Source organism: Thunnus thynnus, chromosome 1 (genome assembly GCF_963924715.1).
Source record: "Thunnus thynnus chromosome 1, fThuThy2.1, whole genome shotgun sequence".
Lineage (NCBI taxonomy): Eukaryota > Metazoa > Chordata > Actinopteri > Scombriformes > Scombridae > Thunnus > Thunnus thynnus.
The window spans coordinates 25,383,944-25,405,744 of record NC_089517.1 but is presented as its reverse complement, the minus strand read 5'-3'; the positions used below and the strand labels follow the sequence as shown (position 1 = coordinate 25,405,744).

The 21,801-nt window shown below is 38.0% G+C and overlaps 1 protein-coding gene across 2 annotated transcripts in view; it reads right to left on the bottom strand.

Annotated features, from left to right (window-relative positions):
* Window positions 1–21,801, bottom strand: part of spata17 (spermatogenesis associated 17) — a 40,154-nt gene that overhangs the window by 14,956 nt on the left and 3,397 nt on the right. For both annotated transcript variants that reach the window (XR_010928718.1, XM_067592742.1), the window contains exons 4-9: window positions 21,608–21,658; window positions 18,312–18,415; window positions 10,970–11,093; window positions 4,886–5,125; window positions 1,159–1,307; window positions 294–375 (exon numbers count right to left, since the gene is read on the bottom strand). Coding sequence is in view for 1 of the 2 variants with exons in the window: in XM_067592742.1 (XP_067448843.1) it covers window positions 294–375; window positions 1,159–1,307; window positions 4,886–5,125; window positions 10,970–11,093; window positions 18,312–18,415; window positions 21,608–21,658 (750 nt within the window). In the remaining variant the exon portion in view is untranslated. The remainder of the gene's footprint in view (window positions 1–293; window positions 376–1,158; window positions 1,308–4,885; window positions 5,126–10,969; window positions 11,094–18,311; window positions 18,416–21,607; window positions 21,659–21,801) is intronic.

Here is a 21,801-nt window from a genome sequence, read left to right as displayed (position 1 = left end):
TGTTGACCATCTGTGACAGCAGTCTGGTATAAATGAGTCATATGCAGGTTTGTTAAGGTGGTATACATGTAGGCTTTACACGTTGATGGATTCAGTGTGTGGAGGCTAGGCAGGTAAGGAAGCATTCATCATCAGGGTGGCTTGGTGTGGTCTCTAACAATGACTTAATTTAGTTACATGCAGTAGTTATACTAGATATCTAAATGTATAATAATAATAATAATAATAATAATAATAATAATAATAATAATAATAATAATAACAACAGTGTATGTGTTTAGTTTTCAACCCACCTATCTGAAGCTCTTGGCAAAGGCTGGCTGAGTAAAGGAATTGCTGCTGTGACAGAAATGGTGGAGCATCCTTCCTGTTCCTCTGGTTGGTGAATGGCAAGAAAAAAACAAAAAGACAAAGTTATTGGTCATACAGGTTGCAGTTCAGCTCATGTTAGTCTTTACTAAAATGTCAAACACTGATTAGCAATTGTAAATGTAGCAAACTCAGAAACAACAAAAATGTCTACTTAGTCCTTTGATTACAGTGGGACAAAATATAGAAGGCTAGAGTGGCAAGAAAACTGGGTGGTCTTTTGTTCTGTTGTCAGGGAAATTATTGTGTGAGACAGATCAAACACAGGGTTAATAAGAGTACTTCACACAGAAACACACACACAACTGAGTAGATTAGCCTGTAAGTGGTAATGAGGTTATAGTCAAGTGTTCTAGCAAAGACACACACACACACAGATACACACACACGCACACACACACAAAGCCACAGATACACATGCACAATTCCTAATTAAAACTAATACAAGCCTTGAAATAAAGCAGGGAGAGACTGTGACACTGTTTATAATAAACCTGCACTCTAATACAGTTTTAAAATAATACCCTGGCACACAAACATTAGCTTTCATAATAAGGATGTGTCCATTTGCTACTTAATGTTGCATGAACGTGTTTGTGATGTGTGCATACAGTATACATGTGTCCACTCATTTATGTGTTCACATGCATATATTCCTTGGTGTACATGGCAGAAAGAATCCCAAAATTTGAAAAAGCCTTCAAAGAAACACTTCTGGTTTATGTTCATCTATGTGTAATTACACAAAACTGCATTCATAGTCTACTTTTGTGTGTAGGTGTGACTCACAGTGTGCCACTGTGGAGTCTTACAGACTCCTGTTGTTGTAGCTCATTCTGCGCCTCCTCCAGGTGTGTGTAAGAGGTCTGCAGATGCAAAGACAGCTCAGGAAAACGCAATCGCTGCTCCCACACTTCCCCTGGCTCTCTGAACAGGCCCTGGAATAACCACAACCACCATCACACACAGAGACACACACACAAGAATCAGATAATGATCACTGCATCTTTCTATTTCAGACCCTCGCCTCTTTCTTCCTCTGATCCCTCTCCCACAGGTAGTGATGGCTTACTGCTAAAACCAGAGGCCAATCCTCTTCATCTCTCCTCTTGTGACACAGAGACCAAGAAAGAGGCCAAGAGAGAGAGAGAAAGAGTGAAGAAAATTATATCAGGAGAGAAAAGGGAGGGAGAGTAAAACCAAGCCTGTCAGAGTAAGAATGAGGGACTCAGAAAGGGGACAGGAGGGCCAACGAGTGAACAAGACAGTAAAAAGACATGAAAAATATACACACTGAGCTGCATATCTACTGTCACTAATGGTTTAATCAGATTAAATTAAATAAATTACATTAAATTAAACCAAATGTATAAAGAAAAGAACATAAAGAGAAATTGAATTCAATTCAATTTCATTGTGACTGACATCTAACCTTGTGATCAATATGTGAAACCAATATCTTAACTAAACAACTAAAAAGATTGTTAGTAAAACAAGAAAAAGTATTTTTTACTTAATGCATCAAAAAATCTTTTGGAGCCAACACAAGGCAACACAGAAGACAAAAATTAAGGAATATGTCATCCAGTTCAATAGATTTGGCGTTTTCTGGGAATTTGTTGATAAAAATTCAAAGATAAAGGAACACCATCATCAACCTTCAAATCTTTCGTCTTAGAGTGCTTGAAATACAATCGCATAAAATGTGTAGGCAGTTTTCTGTTTTCATCCAACTGATACTCGGCATGCACAGATGTTTGGGACGAAATCTCAAAAACAAGTCAGTTAAACTTTGAACAGCTGTCCATCATTTTATCCCTTGTACATCTTCTTGACATTGTGGCTCCTTCCCTGGAGTGATGGGTTTGTGATGTCTGATGATATATCAAAGTTGCAGACAAAGAAAAGTCATTTTAAGTTTTTGTATTGCTCCCTGTGTACCATGTCTAACCTCACTTCTCTCTTATATCCTCTTAAGATTTCATCATGGTCATCACAGTATTTTTTGATGCCTTTAGTACTGTTAGTACTATTGTACTAAAGGCATCAAAAACATTTGAAAAATGTCCAACAGACTCAGTCTCGACGAGTAAATGCAAAAGTATTCTCACAGAAAAAACAAATCCTAGTTGTCTGCATTTATTTTCTGAGTGAGCTTTCAGTCAGTTGAAAGTGCAAGCAGTAATACAGTATGTTACTCAAGTACAGCTGAGAATATTGCATTTCTTAGTGTTACAGAAGTGCAACGCTCAGTGGTGTTGATTCTTTTTAGTTTTGTTCATCTGAGGGTAAATTAGCTTATGTTACATTACAAAATATGCAAAAAATATGGAGAATGTTTCAGTTTTAGCCACTATCCCTTAGTTTTAGTGTAAAAGGCAACCAAACCTACAAGCCAAGACATTTTTGAGTAACATATACTGAAACCTCTACGAATGTGCTCAAGAAGAATAACAGAGTGCTACCTCTGTAACTTGAGGTGAGAGTGATTCAGAGAGTAATGTGTAAAGTTTGTGCAGTGCAGATTAACTTGCTGTTAAATGTTATTGCTTTGTTTGAGGTGACCTTCAATTGTTGTTTGGTGTTAAAAAAAGGAGGGAGGATGAGGGGGGAGAGATAGAGGGAGGGACAGGGACCCTGTCCTTGCTCCTATCGCCACGGGATCGGTGGCCTGGCCTGACCACTTCCACAGCCAGCACCTCAACCTTATCCATCACCACCAGATAGTTATCACACCAGGGAGGGAGGAGGTGTGGGGTGTAGGGGTGAGTGCAAAAGAAAGAAAGAAAGAAAGAAAGAAAGAAAGAAAGAAAGAAAGAAAGAAAGAAAGAAAGGGGGATTTCCTGCACTAATCACACACACATACACACACAGAAAACACAGAAACATGGGGAGACAGAGAAAGACAGATATGTATAAATATAGATGAATAATATAATAATAATAATGTATTCTTCTCCATGTCAGCACCAAGAGACTTTCGATTAATGAACTCGTAATGAAACGTGTGTGTGTGTGTGTGTGTGTGTGTGTATGTGTCAGTATATGTGTGGGAAGTGCAACTAATAAAATGAGACAAATCCACGCCTCATTTCTGCTCACTTATGTTTTACATTACTAGAAACTAATAATAGGGAAAGCACTTTGCCATAAAGAGCTGCAGAGCGTAAATAACACAAATGATGAAATGACTCAACATCAAATCATCAACATACACACATATACATGCACAAAAATCACATACCTACATAGATAAATGCACAACAAAAATGGACACATAACTGGAGTCTGATGAATTTCTGGAAGATAAATACTCATTTCAGAGCACCTGAAGGACTCTTACTTTGCAGCCTCTTTTTAAAGGGGGTTTTATTTTAACACTAAATTAATTCACTACTTTTTTTGTGAAAGTGTTTTTCGTATTTCCGATCCCACTGAGAATCAGGATGTTACTTCAGCTTTTTGTATCTTTTCAGCACATTCTGCTCATTTTACCAGCGACTCACTTGAATATTGGACTAACATCCAACAGGTAGCCAGAAAGAAAAAGATGCCCATGTCACTCTGTGTCTGCTGAATGTGTGAGCAGTTTGATGTTTGATCTAAATACCCAAAATGATAGTTCTGATAGTACTGTTCCTGTGATTTTGTCTTTTTCAAAAATGACTGTGGTCAAAATTGTCCTCATGCAGCTTTAATATATGATATGAACTCTTACATATCCTTATAAGCATGGGATATCCTCTTTCAGTGCCCTAACATATAAAAAAAATGAATTACATAATATATTCAAGAAAATTTCACTAATTCAAATTTGCTGAACTCCTTCCCTGCACAATTGTCCAATCATAACTAAGCATTGGAGGCCTGTTTTGGATTTCTCCACTTGCCAGAGCAGTGTGCACGGGGCTGTATTTAACGAGCAGAGAGACAATGCTTTTATCCACTATAACATAAGCTGAGATTGTTAGCATGTCTCCCTTCAGTAGTAACCAAGTTTTACTGTCCATGGCCAAGGAGCACAACATTGACTGACATTAATTGTTTGATTTTAAAAAAACTCAATTCACAACTAGCAAATCTACTGTGTAGTATTTCCTTCCATAAGACCCATTTATGATTTAAACACTGTTGTACACAAACATTTGATAGTAACACACAACCACACAGTCACACATACAATACTCACTGAGATACAGACACCAAATGGCTCTTTGCAGTAGCCCCGGGAGAGCTGTCTGCCATGTTTTAATGATGTCATTCTTATTTAAAAAGGAGTTTTAAAGGGTCTCTGCTTTCATTAAGAACCATCGCCCATGGGGCGAGAAGGAGATGTTGGGGGGCTCTAATTATTAGAATGACACTTTGTAAAACTAATACTCTTTTTCACCTGTTGCAAAGGCTCTATTCTTTTTTTGCTTTCTTCCTGCTTACAGTCTGTTTCTGTATACTCTCTTTTTTATTCTTGCAATCTGTTTCTCTGTCTGCCTCCACCTTATAGCTTTTACCATCTCACCTGCTGTCTCTTGTTAGCAATGGGGGGCAGTATGGGTCTGGGGCAGCAGGGGGTTCTAGTTTTGATCCACGGGGATCCAAGAGTCCCAGGAAAACTCGGGGCTGTTGAGGCTGGCGTGCCCAAGAGACAAGCCCTTTCCCTGGAGGCCAGCTTGGTAGGGGCCTGGTACTTGACCTGCCTCAGCAGTAGCTCCATCTCATGGGGGGCCGGCCTGAATGGAGAGTTGAAGACCCCTGGGCACTGAAGAAAAAGAGAGAGAGAGAGAGAGAGAGAGAGAGAGATAGAGAGAGAGAGAGAGAGAGAGAGAGAGAGAGAGATGCCCATGTTTAAACAATCATTTATTCAGATAAAAGTTATGCTACAATTACAATAGTTTAGAACAAAGACAATCACAGACTACAATAGGAAACCAAAAGTAAATAAATTAAATTAAATTAAAGCAACACATCTACAAAAGTGATTCCCAAGTCCTTTGAAGAAAAAAAATATGCCTTCAAAATCCCACACACTTTGAAAAGCATTCAAATCCTCCATTTTAACATAATAACAATGTAATAATTGTGCTCTAACTAGACTCTTGAAAACTAATAAATAATCACATAAATGTCCTCTATCCATTTTTTCTTTCCAACTAAAATAAATTGCCAACTTTGCTGGAACAAACAGGAAATTCAAAAGTCACTCTTTTTTCCCCTTTTTTCAATAAGAAAAAACATATATTAACATCAGTTCAGTGAAAGAGAGAGAGAGAGAGATTAAGGTTAATCCTCTATTATAGAGCAAGTGAGAGAGACACAGAGCGTCAGTATGAGCAATGTGATATGATTAGACAGGTACATGTATTTCAGAATGGCTGCAATGTTATTATTCTTACTCGATTCTCCTTATCAATTTTCTCTTTTTTTAATAATGGTAGAATGCAACAGAAAATATCAGGGATATGATAGACAGAGCTGAGTGGGAGACATGCAACAAAGGACCCCGACCATATTCAATCCAAGGGTGTTGTCCTCCTGGGTGTTTTACTCCCCAAACACTATAATCTATTTAGAGTTTGGGAAAACCAAAATGTAGTATTATTCATCAGGGAGAGCATCAAATGATGGAACCTCATGGGACAGCTTAAAATCAAACTAACAACTGTTAGTCATTTAAACTATTACTGGCAATATTCTGAGGTAATTTGAAACATCAGTTTTGTTAACAACTTTTTAATACAGTTTTGAACTAACTTTTTATTTTATCGCCCTTCATATTATCCATATTAACCTAAACTTTGTAAAACTTTGTAAAACTAATACTCCTGAAAAATTCACCACTTTGTGTCCCAGCTGACAACAGCTGTTGATCCTCACTGCCTTAAATGCATACACTATGGCTCTTGGCCAACCAAATGGCTTTTGCCAGGTTAAATATTCGGCTGGAGTAGTTCAGTGTGTACACTTCACACTGCAGATGGAGTCTGTCTCAAGTTATTCTGAAAAGTAATAGAAATAGTAGTAGAAATACTGTGCTACAGTGCTACATTTGAAAATATGTCCATATCTCCACCAGGTGTGTACAGTCAAGATGGCAGTGAAGATAACAATAACGGGGATTTATTCATCTTATATCGTGCCCAACTTTAGTGGATGGTAACATACCAGGTATGGAATTAATCTGCAGATGCTCCAGTTCAAGATGAGACCAAACTTCTCTATAGATTTCAGTTTTTGAGCCATGAAAAAGGCCAAAATGCGGCCTGCAACAGACTAGTTAAGTCTTTTTTTTAGCCTAGCCAATAGCCACAAATGCCTTTTGCTATGTCGGAACTTGTATTGTAAAATGGCAAGGACTGCTGAAAAGATGAAAGTCTCAGCTCATACGGAATCTTATGATTGGTTGTCCCTAGCAGCAACGAGGTTCCAAACTGAAGTAGATGTTGATCACCTGCGGCCCCTACCGGCCAGTTAAGAGGAGTGAGGAGTCAGCAATCAATGGCGGTATAAAATAGGTTTTTCAAAAATTGTGAAACACCACAACCACGAGAGGTCCTTAAGCATACAGTCATAAATGTGCACAAAAAATATCAGACTGATGGGTCCAGTAGTGTGTGAGATTAGCTGCGGACAGATAAACACATGGACACATACACATGACCAAATGCATGATGCCCTCCAGGCTTATGCCTGGCGGAGATAATAAATCATATTATTACTATTAGAGAGAGAGAGAGAAGGAAAACCTAGCTGAGTCTGTCTCAAAAGTGGCATTATACAAGATTTGAATTTAGTTGTCCACAAACACAAGCACAAATACACATGTGTGTACACAAAACTTGCCCTCCTCTGTTCTGAAGTGGGGTAGAGATTTGCCACAGACGGCCTTAGTAATAATTATTCAAATCACAGTGATCCTTTTGCATGTGTGTTAATTACCAGACCAAAGCTTTGAGTTGGAGGACTCTGTATCTACTCTATATGCTAATAACACCGCTTGCTATTTAGGCCAAAGTAAAAGACTGGGACAACAGGGAGAGGGGGGAGCGAAAGGGTAAAAGTGGGAAATTGCTCCAACTACAATACCAGTCAAAATTTTGGACACACTTTCCCATTCACTTGAATGAGAAAGTGTGTCCACTCTTTTAAAATAACATATTAACAGATTGTTTAATTTCGTAAATGTTTTACTATTACACCACAATTTCTTTTGATGTTAATGTCAAGTATTTGAGAATGAATAGAGAGCAATTACTTCAACTCCACTGACCATGAGTTGTATGACTCTAGTTAGCAGAAGCATACAGACTTCTCCAACATCAAAAAAACATTTTCATGTATGTTGAGAGTTGCCTCTTTCACTTTGATATACATTCACATGTAGTGTATATTTAAATATATATATATCAAAATATATTTTTTTTATGTGATTAAGGTACAGTCACAATTGGTTTAGATTAATGGGTGATTCTTTCCAATGCCTTCTACAACTGCTTACAGAATGTATAAAGTCACACCCAAAAGAGAATGACCTTAGCCACCATAGAGCAGCAGCAACAGAATTATTGTGGGAATGTTTCAGTTTATTCAATTATGTAAGTGGCCGCACTATTGCTGTGACCACAATATTTGAAGTATTAGCATGTGAACACACCAAATTATGACTAATTTAATGCAACATTCAAAAGAAGCTGACCCCATTCCTCATATGTATAATATTACTCCTGCTCTATTATTTTCTTCAAATTGCACTGCACTGCACTGCACCAGCATTGCACTTGCCTGTGTTTAGTACAATCACACACAGCCTCTTATCAAGGCCCTGATCCTTTAAAAATATCACAAAAACAAAATGGCTAACAAGCAAATGTTTTTTTTACGAAACCCTATGTACATTATTTTAAAATGCAATACGATGGACCCTTAAAATTGTTTATCTCTACACACACAACTAGGAAAATAAACCACTCAGCAATATATTAATAACTGTATGTCACTTTAAATATATTAAATATATATATATTAAACAACTGACCTAAAATCCTTCCTATAATGAATTTCTGGGTATTTGATGCCATTTCTTTTGTGTTTAGTTTAGTATAAGCCTAAAAATACATTAGGGATGAGTTTACACATCTAACTTAAACAGGAAGGGACAGAAGGTTGGGGACACACACACCACACAAACACATACACAAACATATTACTTGCCACTCCTTAACACACACACACACACACACATGCGCGCGCGCACACACACACACACACACACACACACACACACACAAACACACACAACCACACACATGCGCACATGCAAGCCCAAAAGTACCAACCTAGCTACGGGAAGAGCAATGATGTTGACCCCAGGAACACACCATCTCTGTCTCTGTCAGAGGGACTTGGGGCCCTTTGGTAAGTTGTGTGTGTGTGTGTGGGCTGGGGTCCGAGAAGTGAGGAAGGATGAACTGTGTGGGAGAGCCATCTATTCACTGCTGACAAGGTCAGAGCTACGAAGGGAAAGAGTCCCCTGCCATATGCAGAGAAAGAGAGAGAAAGATATATAGAGAGAAAAAGATGGACAGAGGGCGGGTAGAGCACACAAACTTTCTTCTTGCTTTCTATTCTTTATGCTAATTCATAAAATACTTAATATAAACAATGAATATACGGGTACACAGCCAATCCAAAGCATTTAGAGAGTCAGTCAAGATTTGACAGTACAAACTCTAATGGATATCAACTTAGACCATCTTCATAATGAGGTGTTTGAAAGTTGTGTGCATGTGTGTGTCGTGTCAACATGCGATGGGACATGCCGAGTGGTGGTGCTGAATCAACAGTGACCAGTGTGCTTTGTCTTCATTATGATCCCAGTGGGGAGTCACAAAGATGCGCGCATGCCACACACACACACACACACACACACACACACACACACACACACACACACACACACACCTACACATACACTCACACACCTGTGCCAGGGAAGCACTAAAATACTCCACTCAGCACATCAGAGGAGCCATGAGGACACATACTTACTCATGTGTGCACACACTCAACTCGAGTCCACACAGCTTGCCTGTGTTATCTAATGAAGGAAAGAACGAAGACTCTTCTGTTTTCCTCCCTGTTGCCAGTTTCTGGAGTAACTCTATATCTGTAACTGTTATCTCATTGAAAGTAGAAAGTTTCTAGTGAGTCTGTGAAGTTGTATACACACATAAATGAGTTGAGATTTTGGGATTTTTTTTTTTTTGCACAGTAAAAACAAAGCAGCATAAACACAACAACAAAAGAAAAGAAACAAATTGTGCAGGTGAGATTTAGAAAAACTCCTGGAGGCTTATGGTAGTAATCTCACCTCATTAGTTGTTGATAGCCAGTTTTGTACTGTTGAACCTTTGTTGACAACCAAAATGAGATTATTTTCATGAAAGAAAATCACTAACATGCCCAAGACAGACAGTCTTGGGTATGTGATTGTTGCTCATCAACAATCCTTCGTCATATGACAGACCGACACAGTGACACCAGATAACCACAAAGGTGCTGTCAGTATAAAAGGGTTAACAGTGTGTTATCTGACATGGCTTCCCATCTATGCATGCAACCTTGGTTAAGGTCACTATTCTGCATTTGGATTATTATAAGGTGAACATGGGTTTATAAGTGAGTACTACTGACTATTATACTGTAACTATAATAACCAGAATTACTATATGGTAATTATTGGAGATATTACTTAATAATTATTATAGGATTATAACGACCCACTATTGGTAGTGATGTTTAACCTTTGCAACCATAAATTGTGTTATTATCACATTTATCAGTCTCAGAGATACTGTACCTACATGACTGTAAAGAGCAGATTGTTTTATTGACTTTTCTTAGGTGATAGAATTAAAAATATATAACTGTTTCCCTGCACTTTTACCTGTAGTTTAAATATAATAGCAAACACAAATTTGACAAATCTGAAGAGCAAATATATTTTTACAATGTCAGATATAATTCTGGGATTAAGCATTGCACAGCGACTACTGAACAGCAATTACTAGGGATTAACTTGAAATTCAATCACTTCCTGCCAATTAAATGGTACAAACTTGAAATTAATGCTTTAGAGAAACTTTAAATAATTATATTCCACAAAACTAAAAAAATGCACTTTGCCATTTGCCATTTGCACTACTTAACTGATCATCAGCTGATCTCCCAGAGTATCACCCACTACCCATTTTCACTCCTTTATATATCAGACCACATACCATGTAACACATAAAACTTATTTGATGCTCATTGCAGCTATATACTTGAGATACTTTATGTCTGATTTGTTATTTTCCCTGCTCAATATGAGACAGCTTTCTGACTGAACATGAAAGTTGTTTTGAATAAAGCAGTCAAGTCTGATGTATTTGCCATAATGACAAGAATGTTTCTGACTGAACTATTTTCATGTAGCTGTAGTAAACAAGGAACCTTGATTTAATATCGGCCTCTGGTCAGATATTGGTCTAATAGTCGTTTCTCATAGTAATTTCTGTGTCAGCGGTGTGACACTGTGTGTGTGTTTGTGTTCTTGTAGACCAACCTGCTTTGTACTGAGGAGGTGGTGTAACCGGTGAGCTTGGTAGATCTTAGCTGTCTGCTCTTTTACCATCTCCTGACAGTATCGCTCTCTCTTCTGGAGTTCCTCAAGTTCATCCAGCTCTCTCCTACAGGACACATTTACCCATAAGCATTTTTTTTTTTGTAATTAAAATTCCAAACTTCCTTAACTAGTAAGTTTCTTCTTCCTTAATGATTCACATGATGAGCATTTAACAGAGATCACAGTCAAACATGTGAGTTATTCAACTGCATACATTGTACAATAAATACAAAAGAATATTGTTCTTTTAAATTTCTGATTTCAGTCCTTTGTTATGTCATTAATTTATATGATATCCAGTAACTGATTGCAAGGGTGCATATTATATCAGCCTTAACTGACTTGAACTCACTTTAGCTTGTCTTTAGAGAATAAAGTTTATTCATTATTTTACACAAACATCTTTGACATAAATTTATGGCATCATATGTAGTGAAATAAATATAAATCATATACTTTGTCATATTCATACACTTATGTATGTTTTCTAAATGACAACAACTGACTGGCCTAAATTTAATTTAATCTAATTCTACATCTCTTGCTATAATGATCATGTGAGACTAATGTTTTGATATCTGTTTAGAATCTGCAAACATAAACTTGATGACCAACACCAAGTTAACCTATTACAACGAGCTGACCTTATATCTTAACATTATATAAATGAGAGACTTTTGCACAATGTACACTTCATGCAAGTGAGCCTGTGCATACATTATAACATAATTCCCTGAAGTGTCCTTCAGATGGATAAAAAACTTCCTAATGATGAGAGAGACTGGGACAGACGTGGAGAGACAGAGGAGCTGTGGGAGAAAAACAAGAGAATGAGACTGCTTGGAAGGAAAAAAGCAAAGTGAGAGAGCGGAAGGCAATAAGTGGTAGGATGATGGATATATTTCATCACCGCAGCCAGGACAGGTCTGTCTGTGACATCTGTTAAGCGAAGCTGGCTAAATGGGATGCATTAAAAGCCCATACACAGCAATTTCATTCTGCAATCACACAGCCTTATTGTTACAAGGGGGTAATAACTTAAGGAGGGAATTGGAAACAATTACTAAAACACACACGCCATGGTAATGTGAAAACACACACACGCACACAAAGCTAGGGGTAAAGCCAATCTAATTCCATGAGAGCAATACCAATAAGAGTTTAGTCATAGCTCATCAACAATCCTTCGTCTCTTTTCCTATACCTCCTCTTTCTTATCCTTCTTTACTGTTCTATACCCAACTCCTGTTTTCTATTACGAACCTCCAGAGGAATCAGAATATTCATAGTGTGTCTGTAAAGTGAGGTTAACACATTCAGCAGCTACTGACATTTAAAAAGAAATCACAACACTGTTCCTGTTGCCTTTGCACTCTCATTCCTTCCTCAACACCAGATTAAATTACAAAATAAATGAAATATGCAGAGCATTGTGTGTATGTGGGTGGTTCTGTGTGTGTGTGCGTGTGTGTGTGTGTGTGTGTGTCTCTGTGTGTGTGGTGAGAAAGAGCGCGAGAGATGTGTGTATAAATGTGTGTGTTTATGTAATATGAAGCACGGTAATTTAAGACTGTGTGTATGAATGTGAGGCCATATGTCTATGTGTGCTAGTGTGTGTATGTGTCTGTGTAAATGTAGAGGTTACTTGGCCTCTATTTATAGAGCTGGCAAACAGGGATATTACTTATTAATGTAAAATATAAAGTTCTGGTTTATTGTGGGACAGTCTGGTTCAGAAACCAATTGGTGAATGTTTGTGTCTACAGTATATGTGTGTATTTATGTTCGTTCACGCATTAACACTGATTTACAAACTGACTGGCAAGGCTTTCGGGGATCAGGACCTGTTCTCACATGTCTGTGTGTGCCTGACTAGCTAGTGTGTAATTGTGACTGTATCAGTGTGTGTGTATCAATGTTCATACAAAGTGTTCACACACTTTTGCTTGTACATGTGTCCACACGTCTGTGTCCCTGTGTGTGTGTGTGTGTGTGTGTGTCTGTATGTGTGCACACGTGTGTGTGTGTGTGTGTGTGTGTGTCAGGCTGACCTTTGCTTCCCTGCCCCCAGCCCCAATGTTATTAATTGCTGTGTAGTGGACAAAAGCCAAACAGATTTGTAACGGCTGAAGGCACCTCGATCTGTGTCGACCCAACCAGCCGCCACAACATACAACCCTCATTAGCCCTGTTCGGCACGCTGCACGTGCCCTCTTGCTCTTTGTGTGTGTGTGTGTGTGTTTGTGTGTGTGTGTGTGAGTATGTGTTTGACTGAATGAAAGTGAAAGCAAGAAAGAAGGAGTGTTGTAGAATACTGGTATTATGGCTTGTAACTTCTCTAGGTTGTTATATGTAAGGTTTATTAACCTTGGTTGATGCTTTGATAGGAATCATCTTAGCTGATATATGTTATGAAAAATTTTACATTCATGAAAAATTGTATGAAAATTGCATAGGTTTGAAAAAGACATTTTTTATTAGTCTTTGATTAGCGTAGAAATATCGAACATCTTTCCGGAGTGACAATTTAGGCTATTACTATTCTATTTAAGGTTTTTCTTACTATTAATTATTGACTTATTATACAGACAATATACTAATTAACCATATTGGGTTAAATTCTGATAAAGTCATGATTATATTATCCTGGAATGAAAAGGTGGCAAAGCAAAATGTAAACGTGAGTATGTAATAATGTTTCCACTTTTTGAGACAAAACATTCCAATTTGAATTTTTTTTGGAAAACTTTTTTAGCAGCAATATTACAATGAACAAGATCATATGGCCCTAGTGGTTTTATTTCAAGTTGTTTAGCCTTCAGACATGTTTAATATCATTAGACTGGAAAACCAGAATTTCCCCCAATTTATTAAAAATTTTTTACATCAGATAAACTGACTCTAAAAAAGCATGAACGTTGCTTTTGAAAATACTTTGGGGAGGGTTTTTTTGTATATGATTACTTTACAACTCGGACCACAGGGTTGTAAAGTAATTAAAACAGTAATTTAAAGCACTTTTAATCACTGGAAAATATATTTAGAGCTGATATGATTATACATGCACGTAATTGCATTGGAAGACAAGATAAGTGTATCATTACACTGAAAATGTGCTCTAATTATCATGTCAGCGCATTACATTATACATAGATATGTTCAAATTTTCATCGATATATAGATTACAGTTATAGTTATTTTTCCACATTATAGCATTATTTAATTACATTATAAAGGTTATTGGATGCTTTTAATGTGTTTAGCATGTCATATTATGCTGTATAAGCACTCTGAATACAGATTACTTTTGAAGGCTGCTGAACTGTTAGACATGCTAATCAAGCATACTTGAAGTACTTTCAAATAACTGAAACCTTAACTGACAGTTTCACCCTGAACTGTTAACTTATTTAAGTGGCTAATATAGTACAGCTAAAATTCTCACTTCTTCCTTAATAATTTACACCTTGGTTTAAAACGGTTAGTCAAGGGCTGATAGGATATCAGAGAATGAGGCATTGTAGGACAGCCGGCCACACCTGCGGTCATCCAGGCCAGTACCAGAGCAGCTAATTGGCCAGGTCCTAAATATTTAATGGAGGTTTGACCTGATTGGCTTATTTAATTGCTCCAATTAAATGATTCAATAGGTTAGCAAGGAGGGGGTAGTCAGCTAGTCAATTTAGACAGCTCAATGTATTGAGCCTTCAACACCCTTAAAACAGAGGGTTTACATTAAGTGACCGACAACTGATTAACAAATTCACTAAAGTACTAAAACTGATGCCGTGAAAAGGTGTGGAAGCAAACAATGATACCAGTGTTGAAATTATACCCAATCAATGTTTCTTACAAAGGGATAATAACCTTCTCACATTTTCAATACTTCCCACCATTGTTTCCCGCTCAAAAGTAATTTCCTAAAGAGGCAGGGAGAGCACAGCATCCAGATTATACTTCAACACACAGACAGACAGACAGACAGACAGACATGCACACACACATACACACACTGCATATACAAATCCAATCAGACTGAAGGAGTGAACTTGTCTCCACCCAAACTGGATCAGAAAGAAGCAGCAAAAGAAAGACTGACGCATAGAAGCAGAGTCTGATCGCAGGGCAGGCGTGCAGGCAGGCCCCACTCTCTTCACCATAGCAGCTCTCTCCTTTCATGAATGTCCTTGAGAGGGATACAAGAGAGGGAGGAATGAAGAAGGCTGGAGAAAAGAGAGACAGGAAAAAAGTAGAGAGAAGAAGAGAGACAGCATAGCTTCAGAAGAGAATTAAAAAAAAAACACTAGTACTGCTCAGTGTAGCGACACCAAGTCCATAAATTCGCCCTGAGCCTTGTTTTTCTGTTATCTTTAGGATAAGTTAAATGATTTTGCCATGTCGTTGCAGCATCACAGGGAGACTTATTTATCTGATTATGGCAGTAATAATTACCCAGCTGTTTATTGCAGATAGAGGAATAATTCATGCAGTCAACAGGCCGTGTTGGTGGCGAGAGCGATGACACCAGCACATTTAGTAAATATGCAAAGCGGGCTTGCTCCGCTTTCCTAATTGCCCCCATCGTCCCACTGCATGCCCTTATTAAAGCCCAGGAACTTTAAGTGTCTCCCTGACAAAGTGATAAATTGTTGGGGTACCAAGGAAAACTGTGGCAGAGTGGGGACTGTGCCGGGGTCCTGACTTCATTAGGCTATGCAGAAGGAGAGGAAGGATGAATGAGGATGGACACTGAAGCACAGTGAATCGGTGGCAGAGAGAGAGGGAGAGCGAGATATAGAGGAAAATAGATTGAGAAAGAGAAGGAGAAAGAAGAAGGAGAGACACAGAGAGGGCAGGGAATAGAAGAGGTTAGTGAAAGTAGTGTGTATTAGCTAGATGCTGTACCAAATGAAATGATACAGATGGTTTCGTGCGGGGGATCTGTCATGAGAGAGAAAGAGAGACTGACTGAAACAGAGTGTCAGAGCAAGGGAGAGGAGAGAGAGGTTTGGCAGTCTATGCATTACTCCTATATCATTACCATGCACAGCCGATCAGCCTGTACTAAATGGAGACCATTAGTCCAACTTTGAATAATTTATTCAGCGGGTTGGACAGACAGACAGACTTACAGAGGGAGGGAGCATGCTGGTGGATTAAAAAGCGGACCTTTGCGGGGTGAGTGATCAGGCAGCGTGTGATCCGAGGGCTCAGCAGCTAACAGAGAAAGGATATTTTAAATAAATGCCGGCACGGCGTTAATTGATTGTGACCCCGGCAGCACTAAATAAACATGTGATTAACTGGAGAGAAAGTGACCTCAACACCCCAAACCACTGCGAAGGAGGGGCCCTGTGTATGTGTGTGTGTGTGTGTGTGTGTGTGTGTGTGTGTGTGTGTGTGTGTGTGTGTGTGTGAAGAGACTGAGGATGTGCGACCAAACCAGTAAAATGACAAATGACATCACACCTTGTGCTCCTTTCAATTATGTTTTACAATTATTTACTTTCACGTTTCTATAAGTTGTTCTAACACTGCTCTTTGTATTTGACTGCTTTCAAAATATACTGTGTAAGAAGACAAGACAGAGATTGGAAAGATGTGTATGGCAGTATAGCAATATTTTAACCTTATTGTTTGTCTAGGCAGGCAGGATATTAATACTGCAAAATACAAATGTTACTGTGAAAAGCTGCAATATGCTGTTGATTTGATCCAGTCTGAGACTTAAAAAATAATGGCCTGTTTGAGACAAACATTAGTTGCTTAGCTCACTGGTTTTCATATTACAAATTATCATATTAGTAATTACACATACTTTTCACTGACTTATGTAAATGCTCATTCTAAGTACTAAGTACTTTTTAGTCAAGTATTTATATGCTATATATTAATATGGTGGCTAAGACTGTTTTCTGTTTATACAAAGCCTATAGCAGAAGATAAACAACTATAAGTACAATTTTGCCGGTTTTACATCTTTCATCACTGGTATATTGTCAGAATTCTTTAGGAAGTTGTGTGTGTGTCTGATTGTCTTTGTGTGTTATAATACTAAAGTAGCAACACTTCCTTAATGGACTTTAACAGCCTAGTCCCCCTACCTCTAAAAGGGGCAAGGAGTGTGGAGGAAAGGTGGAACGCTGGTGGGGAAGTGAGGGGAGAAGTCAGTGATCCAAGGAGCACTTTAACAAATTTACATTTAATTTTAGCAGAGGCCTAAAGATATTTTCCGGTAAAATATATTAGCAACATTAAAAATGTGACTATTAGCTAAGCGTGATGTTTTTTTTTTTTTTTGTCAAAAATAAAAGATGGCGTATCTCTAGCAGTAAGCCCTGGAGCACAGGATGTTTTATTAATGCACGAGCTGCGGTTCAAATCAGAGGCTAATTTTTAATTTCTTCACATCGTTCACTTCTCTCTCTTAGCCTCGAGCGCTTTAGAGGACTTCTCTCTCTCTCTCTTCTTTCCTCTCTGTCTCTTTGTCTCTCTGTCACTTTCATTCCCTCACTTTTCCTCTGAAGTAACAACTATGAAAGTACAGATCTTACCAACACATTCTCCCTCTCTCTCTCTCTTTCTCTCTCTCTCTCTCCCTCTCTCTTTTTCTCTCTCTCTCTCCCTCTCCCTCCCTCTCTCTCTCTCACACACACACACAGTTATCAATACACAAGTGCACCTTTTAACCAACTGCTTTTACACAAATCAAATGAATTAATCTTGACTGAAATGTACCAGCTGAGTCCATTCCTGGTCCTGTAGTGGTCCCTGGGCAGAAATAGATTTTACCAAAGTACATAATGGGGAAATGGTTTTAAAATAAGAGACAGCGTTAGGCTGAGCAGAGAAAAACGAAAAGAGAGGAGAAGTAGTGATGCATTGTATTTACCAATATTCCCTTTCTGTATTTCCTTTTTAAAAAAGTGTACAACATTTTCAAAAAAATGTGCAACACACTTCTTCTTGTCATTGAAGCTGCATTGACCCAACTGCATTACTAAGAAATTTAGCAAAAACAGCAGAACTTGATTTGGATGGAAAATAAGGCAAATGTGTGAGAATCTGTAAAGGTTAAGTGGAGACAGAATGAATGAAATATTCAAAAAATGACAAGTAGAAATCTTGTAATTGCTGTAAATGATCTGGCCACCCGTACTTTAAAAAAGTAAAGTAAAAAAGGAGGAGCACACATTAATTCAGCTGCAGTGTTGTCAAAAGGTCAGCCCTCTTCCTCACAACAACACAGCAACCAGCATTGTGTTCCTTTTTTATTTTTTACCTGACTAGTTTGTTTTTCATGGAGAGTCCTTGCAGATAGCTCTTGCGTGCGTAAAAGTTATGGATATACTTCCTCACAAAGAATCCTCTCCATCTTCGCTGAATCTATAAAGTGACATGACAGAGGTTTTCTTTAGAGGTATTTCTACAATGTGGAAATCTGGTAGTGTGGAAACTTTGATGCTTAACTGATAATAAATATGAAATAAATAATTAGTTTCACATTGCAATTGTTTAAATGATTACACTAAAGGAGGGTTGCTTTACACAGATGGTAAGGTCAAAAACAATTCATCAGTCATTAATATGTTACTGTCTTTTCAAGTATTCATTTTTCTGATTTATCTGCTCTTCCAACATACAATATTAGAAAAACGACCAGCATATTACTAAGTCTTTTATTACTTTAACTCATGATGGACACATTAAACATAAAAATAACACATATGATGCTATTAACAGTATATGGGAGAGCACTCTTCAACCATACATAATGATATATTCTTTTCCCCTGAAGTGATAGAGGGACAATCCAAGGTGGGACAGACAGCTGTCACAGCTCCATACGTTTAACTGTATCAGTCCACATTGATTGTGGAGGCTGCAGATTAGCCGGCACACACACACACCCACACATACCAGTGGACCATTTTAAAGCAAGGGGGCGGATGTCCTTCAGACTAATTAAGAGATTAAAACAATGGCAGGTAAAAGAATAATCACACTATGAGAAGAATGAAGAGGAGAGAAGAGGAGTGGAGGATGGGGAAAAACAACAAAGAGCAAAATGAGAATTAGCATTGATCTGCCAGTCAATAGATAATTTTAAATAAAGTAATTGCCGCCTCCCGAGTTCTTGCTGACCTTTGTTGACTAGTGAAATCGATGCTGTTGAATCTAATACAAATCCGAGGTGCGGCATGTAAACACTGGTTTCTATTATGGCCCTAATACATTATCCTCTGTTAGCTACCATGCCATGATAAAGACAACGGGAGGGGAGAGAAGAAAGAATAGAATCAAAATTGATTCAAAGGAAGTGTCACAGGGGGATTCTGAGATGATTGTTTCTCCCTTGGTGTCTCTCCTTTTCTCTTTCCCTCTCCCTTTCACTCACACACTGAATATTTCTTTGGTAAAGGAGGGTCTGTGAGTACAGATGTCCTTCAGTAATTCATTTTTGCACAGGGTCACTGGTTTCATACGCATGTACACACACTCTTGCGGAGATTACAGTGTAGTTCTCACAGACCTGCCAATATTTTGTAGCATAAAAATGAACTGAGAAATCCTAACATACTTTATCTTTAAGGCTGGCATATCTTGCAACAGGTGGCATCGTAAAAAGGGACTGGTTTATTAATCATTTTATTATTATTAATATCTATTTTCACTTTTGAAGCTTTAAGTTACACTTGATCAATCAACTTTAGGAAATTTGTCTCTGCATTTGCCCCATGACATCTCTTTAGGAGCAGTGGGCGGTGGACAGTGCACATTGAAGTGTCCAGGGACTGACATCACTTCTATGGCCAGTGCCTTGGTCAAGGGCAACAGCAGGACTGTTCCTAATATCTTCATGTTGGACGTTTGAAGGAAACTGGAGAATCCAAAGAAAATACACACAAACACAGCAAATAAAATGCAAACTCTGCAGAGAAAAGTCTCATTTGGCCCTTGTGGGGTTCAAACTCTGTGTACCTTCTTGCATTGCTAACCACTGAACCACTTTGCTGCCTCATTCGGATTTATTTTCCTTTCCATTAAAATTCCTATTGCTTCCTATAGGAAACTGTGGGTAGTTTATATGGGTAATAAAGGCCTCATTTCTCTAACTTCAGAAGCTTCTGCTCTACTCTACATGGTGACATCACCCATAACCTTTCACCTCATGACCTAAAACAGCTGGGTCCAACACTACTACTGGATGTATGTCTCCCCGTAATGTGACACTTACTGAAACGATGGGGTGGTCAGCTTTATGTGTTTGGGTTTCTATTAAGTGTAAAATTTGAAGCCCTCAGTTTCCAAGCTTTTCCACCAATGTACATTGTAATCATCTCTGTCCAGCTGGACACTGACACACCCTCTCCAATAAACAGTAGTGGATTTTTTTGTTGGCCTATAAAATCCTTTAATAGTTTCGGCAGAATGAAACTGTTAGCCAAAAGAGTAGGCTGTATGGAATTGTAAAAAGATAAGGTTTCTGTGCAAATTCCTTGTGTAAAAATGCCAAAGCATCAGTCACAGCCACAGATTTATGATTTATGAGTTGAACAGTAGTAGCTGCTAACCGGATAAATGGGAACATTTGATAAGTATGAGCACTGACAAAAAAAAAAAAGCTAAAACTGAGACACAAGCTAGATATTAATATATAGGCTTGCATTCAGAGGATAATTTGCAACTAAAGAATGAAGGTTGAAGGTTATATGTGACAAGTGGACAATGCTGTCAGTGTAGGTGGACCTACTAACAGTGTCAAGACATTTTAAAATGAGTGAAAACAGCATATTAGCTAGACGTTTTTTCTTATGTGCTTTGGGGGATTCTCAAGGGTTCACTGAGTTAAATTTGAGGCTTTTTAAGACCTTTTCAATAACACACAGAATGCAATCTTTAACCATTTTTACATTCATACCAGCAAAAGTATAAAAGTATGACATGGCCTACAATTATTTATTATTGTATCACAGTATATTTGAGCAGTATATAACAATAATTCTCAATAATATAATTAATCAAATTAATACAACCAGATTAACAGCTTCCTGCAGTGCAATCCACTGTCACACCAATCTCATTCATAGTTTAAAGATATAGAATGTCTCTCGTCATCCCAAAAACAAAAAAAACCAAAATAAAAATTAATGTAATTAATGTAATTAATGTTACTGTCTATAACAGGAAGGAGAAAATAATTAAGAATTTTGTAAATGAAAATTAAGACTTTTTAATATCTTCTAAGGCCTTTGGTTGAGGGAACTGAATTCAATTCAATGCTTTTTAAGACTTTTCAAGACCTGCAGATGCTCTGTTTTTACGTGTTCCTAATATACCTAAATGGCATATAAAATCAAATAGATAAACCTCAACATGATGACACATGTTGAAAAATAATAAAGTAAAAGATGTTAGATTAAAGAAGTTGCTATGATGGACAATTTTTGCAACCAAGTGGTGTGATGAAGTGCTTACAAGCTGCTATTCATGGGGCCTCCCATTCACAGCGCACACAGAGTGTCCCCCCACCACGACACTCCATTTGCTAAAACAAGACACTGTGGTGATATTTACCCTGACCGCCATCTCCTCGTAGAAATTCATCTTCATGATAAAATATGCCGCCTGTGAACACAAAGGAAAAGATGGCGTTACATCTTGTCTCCCAGCCCTCTGATCTGTCCACAGCAGGCGTCAAAGATAAAGAGCTCTTTATACATAATACATTGCACAGAGGCAGCACAGATAGGGCCACTGTAGAGGGGAGG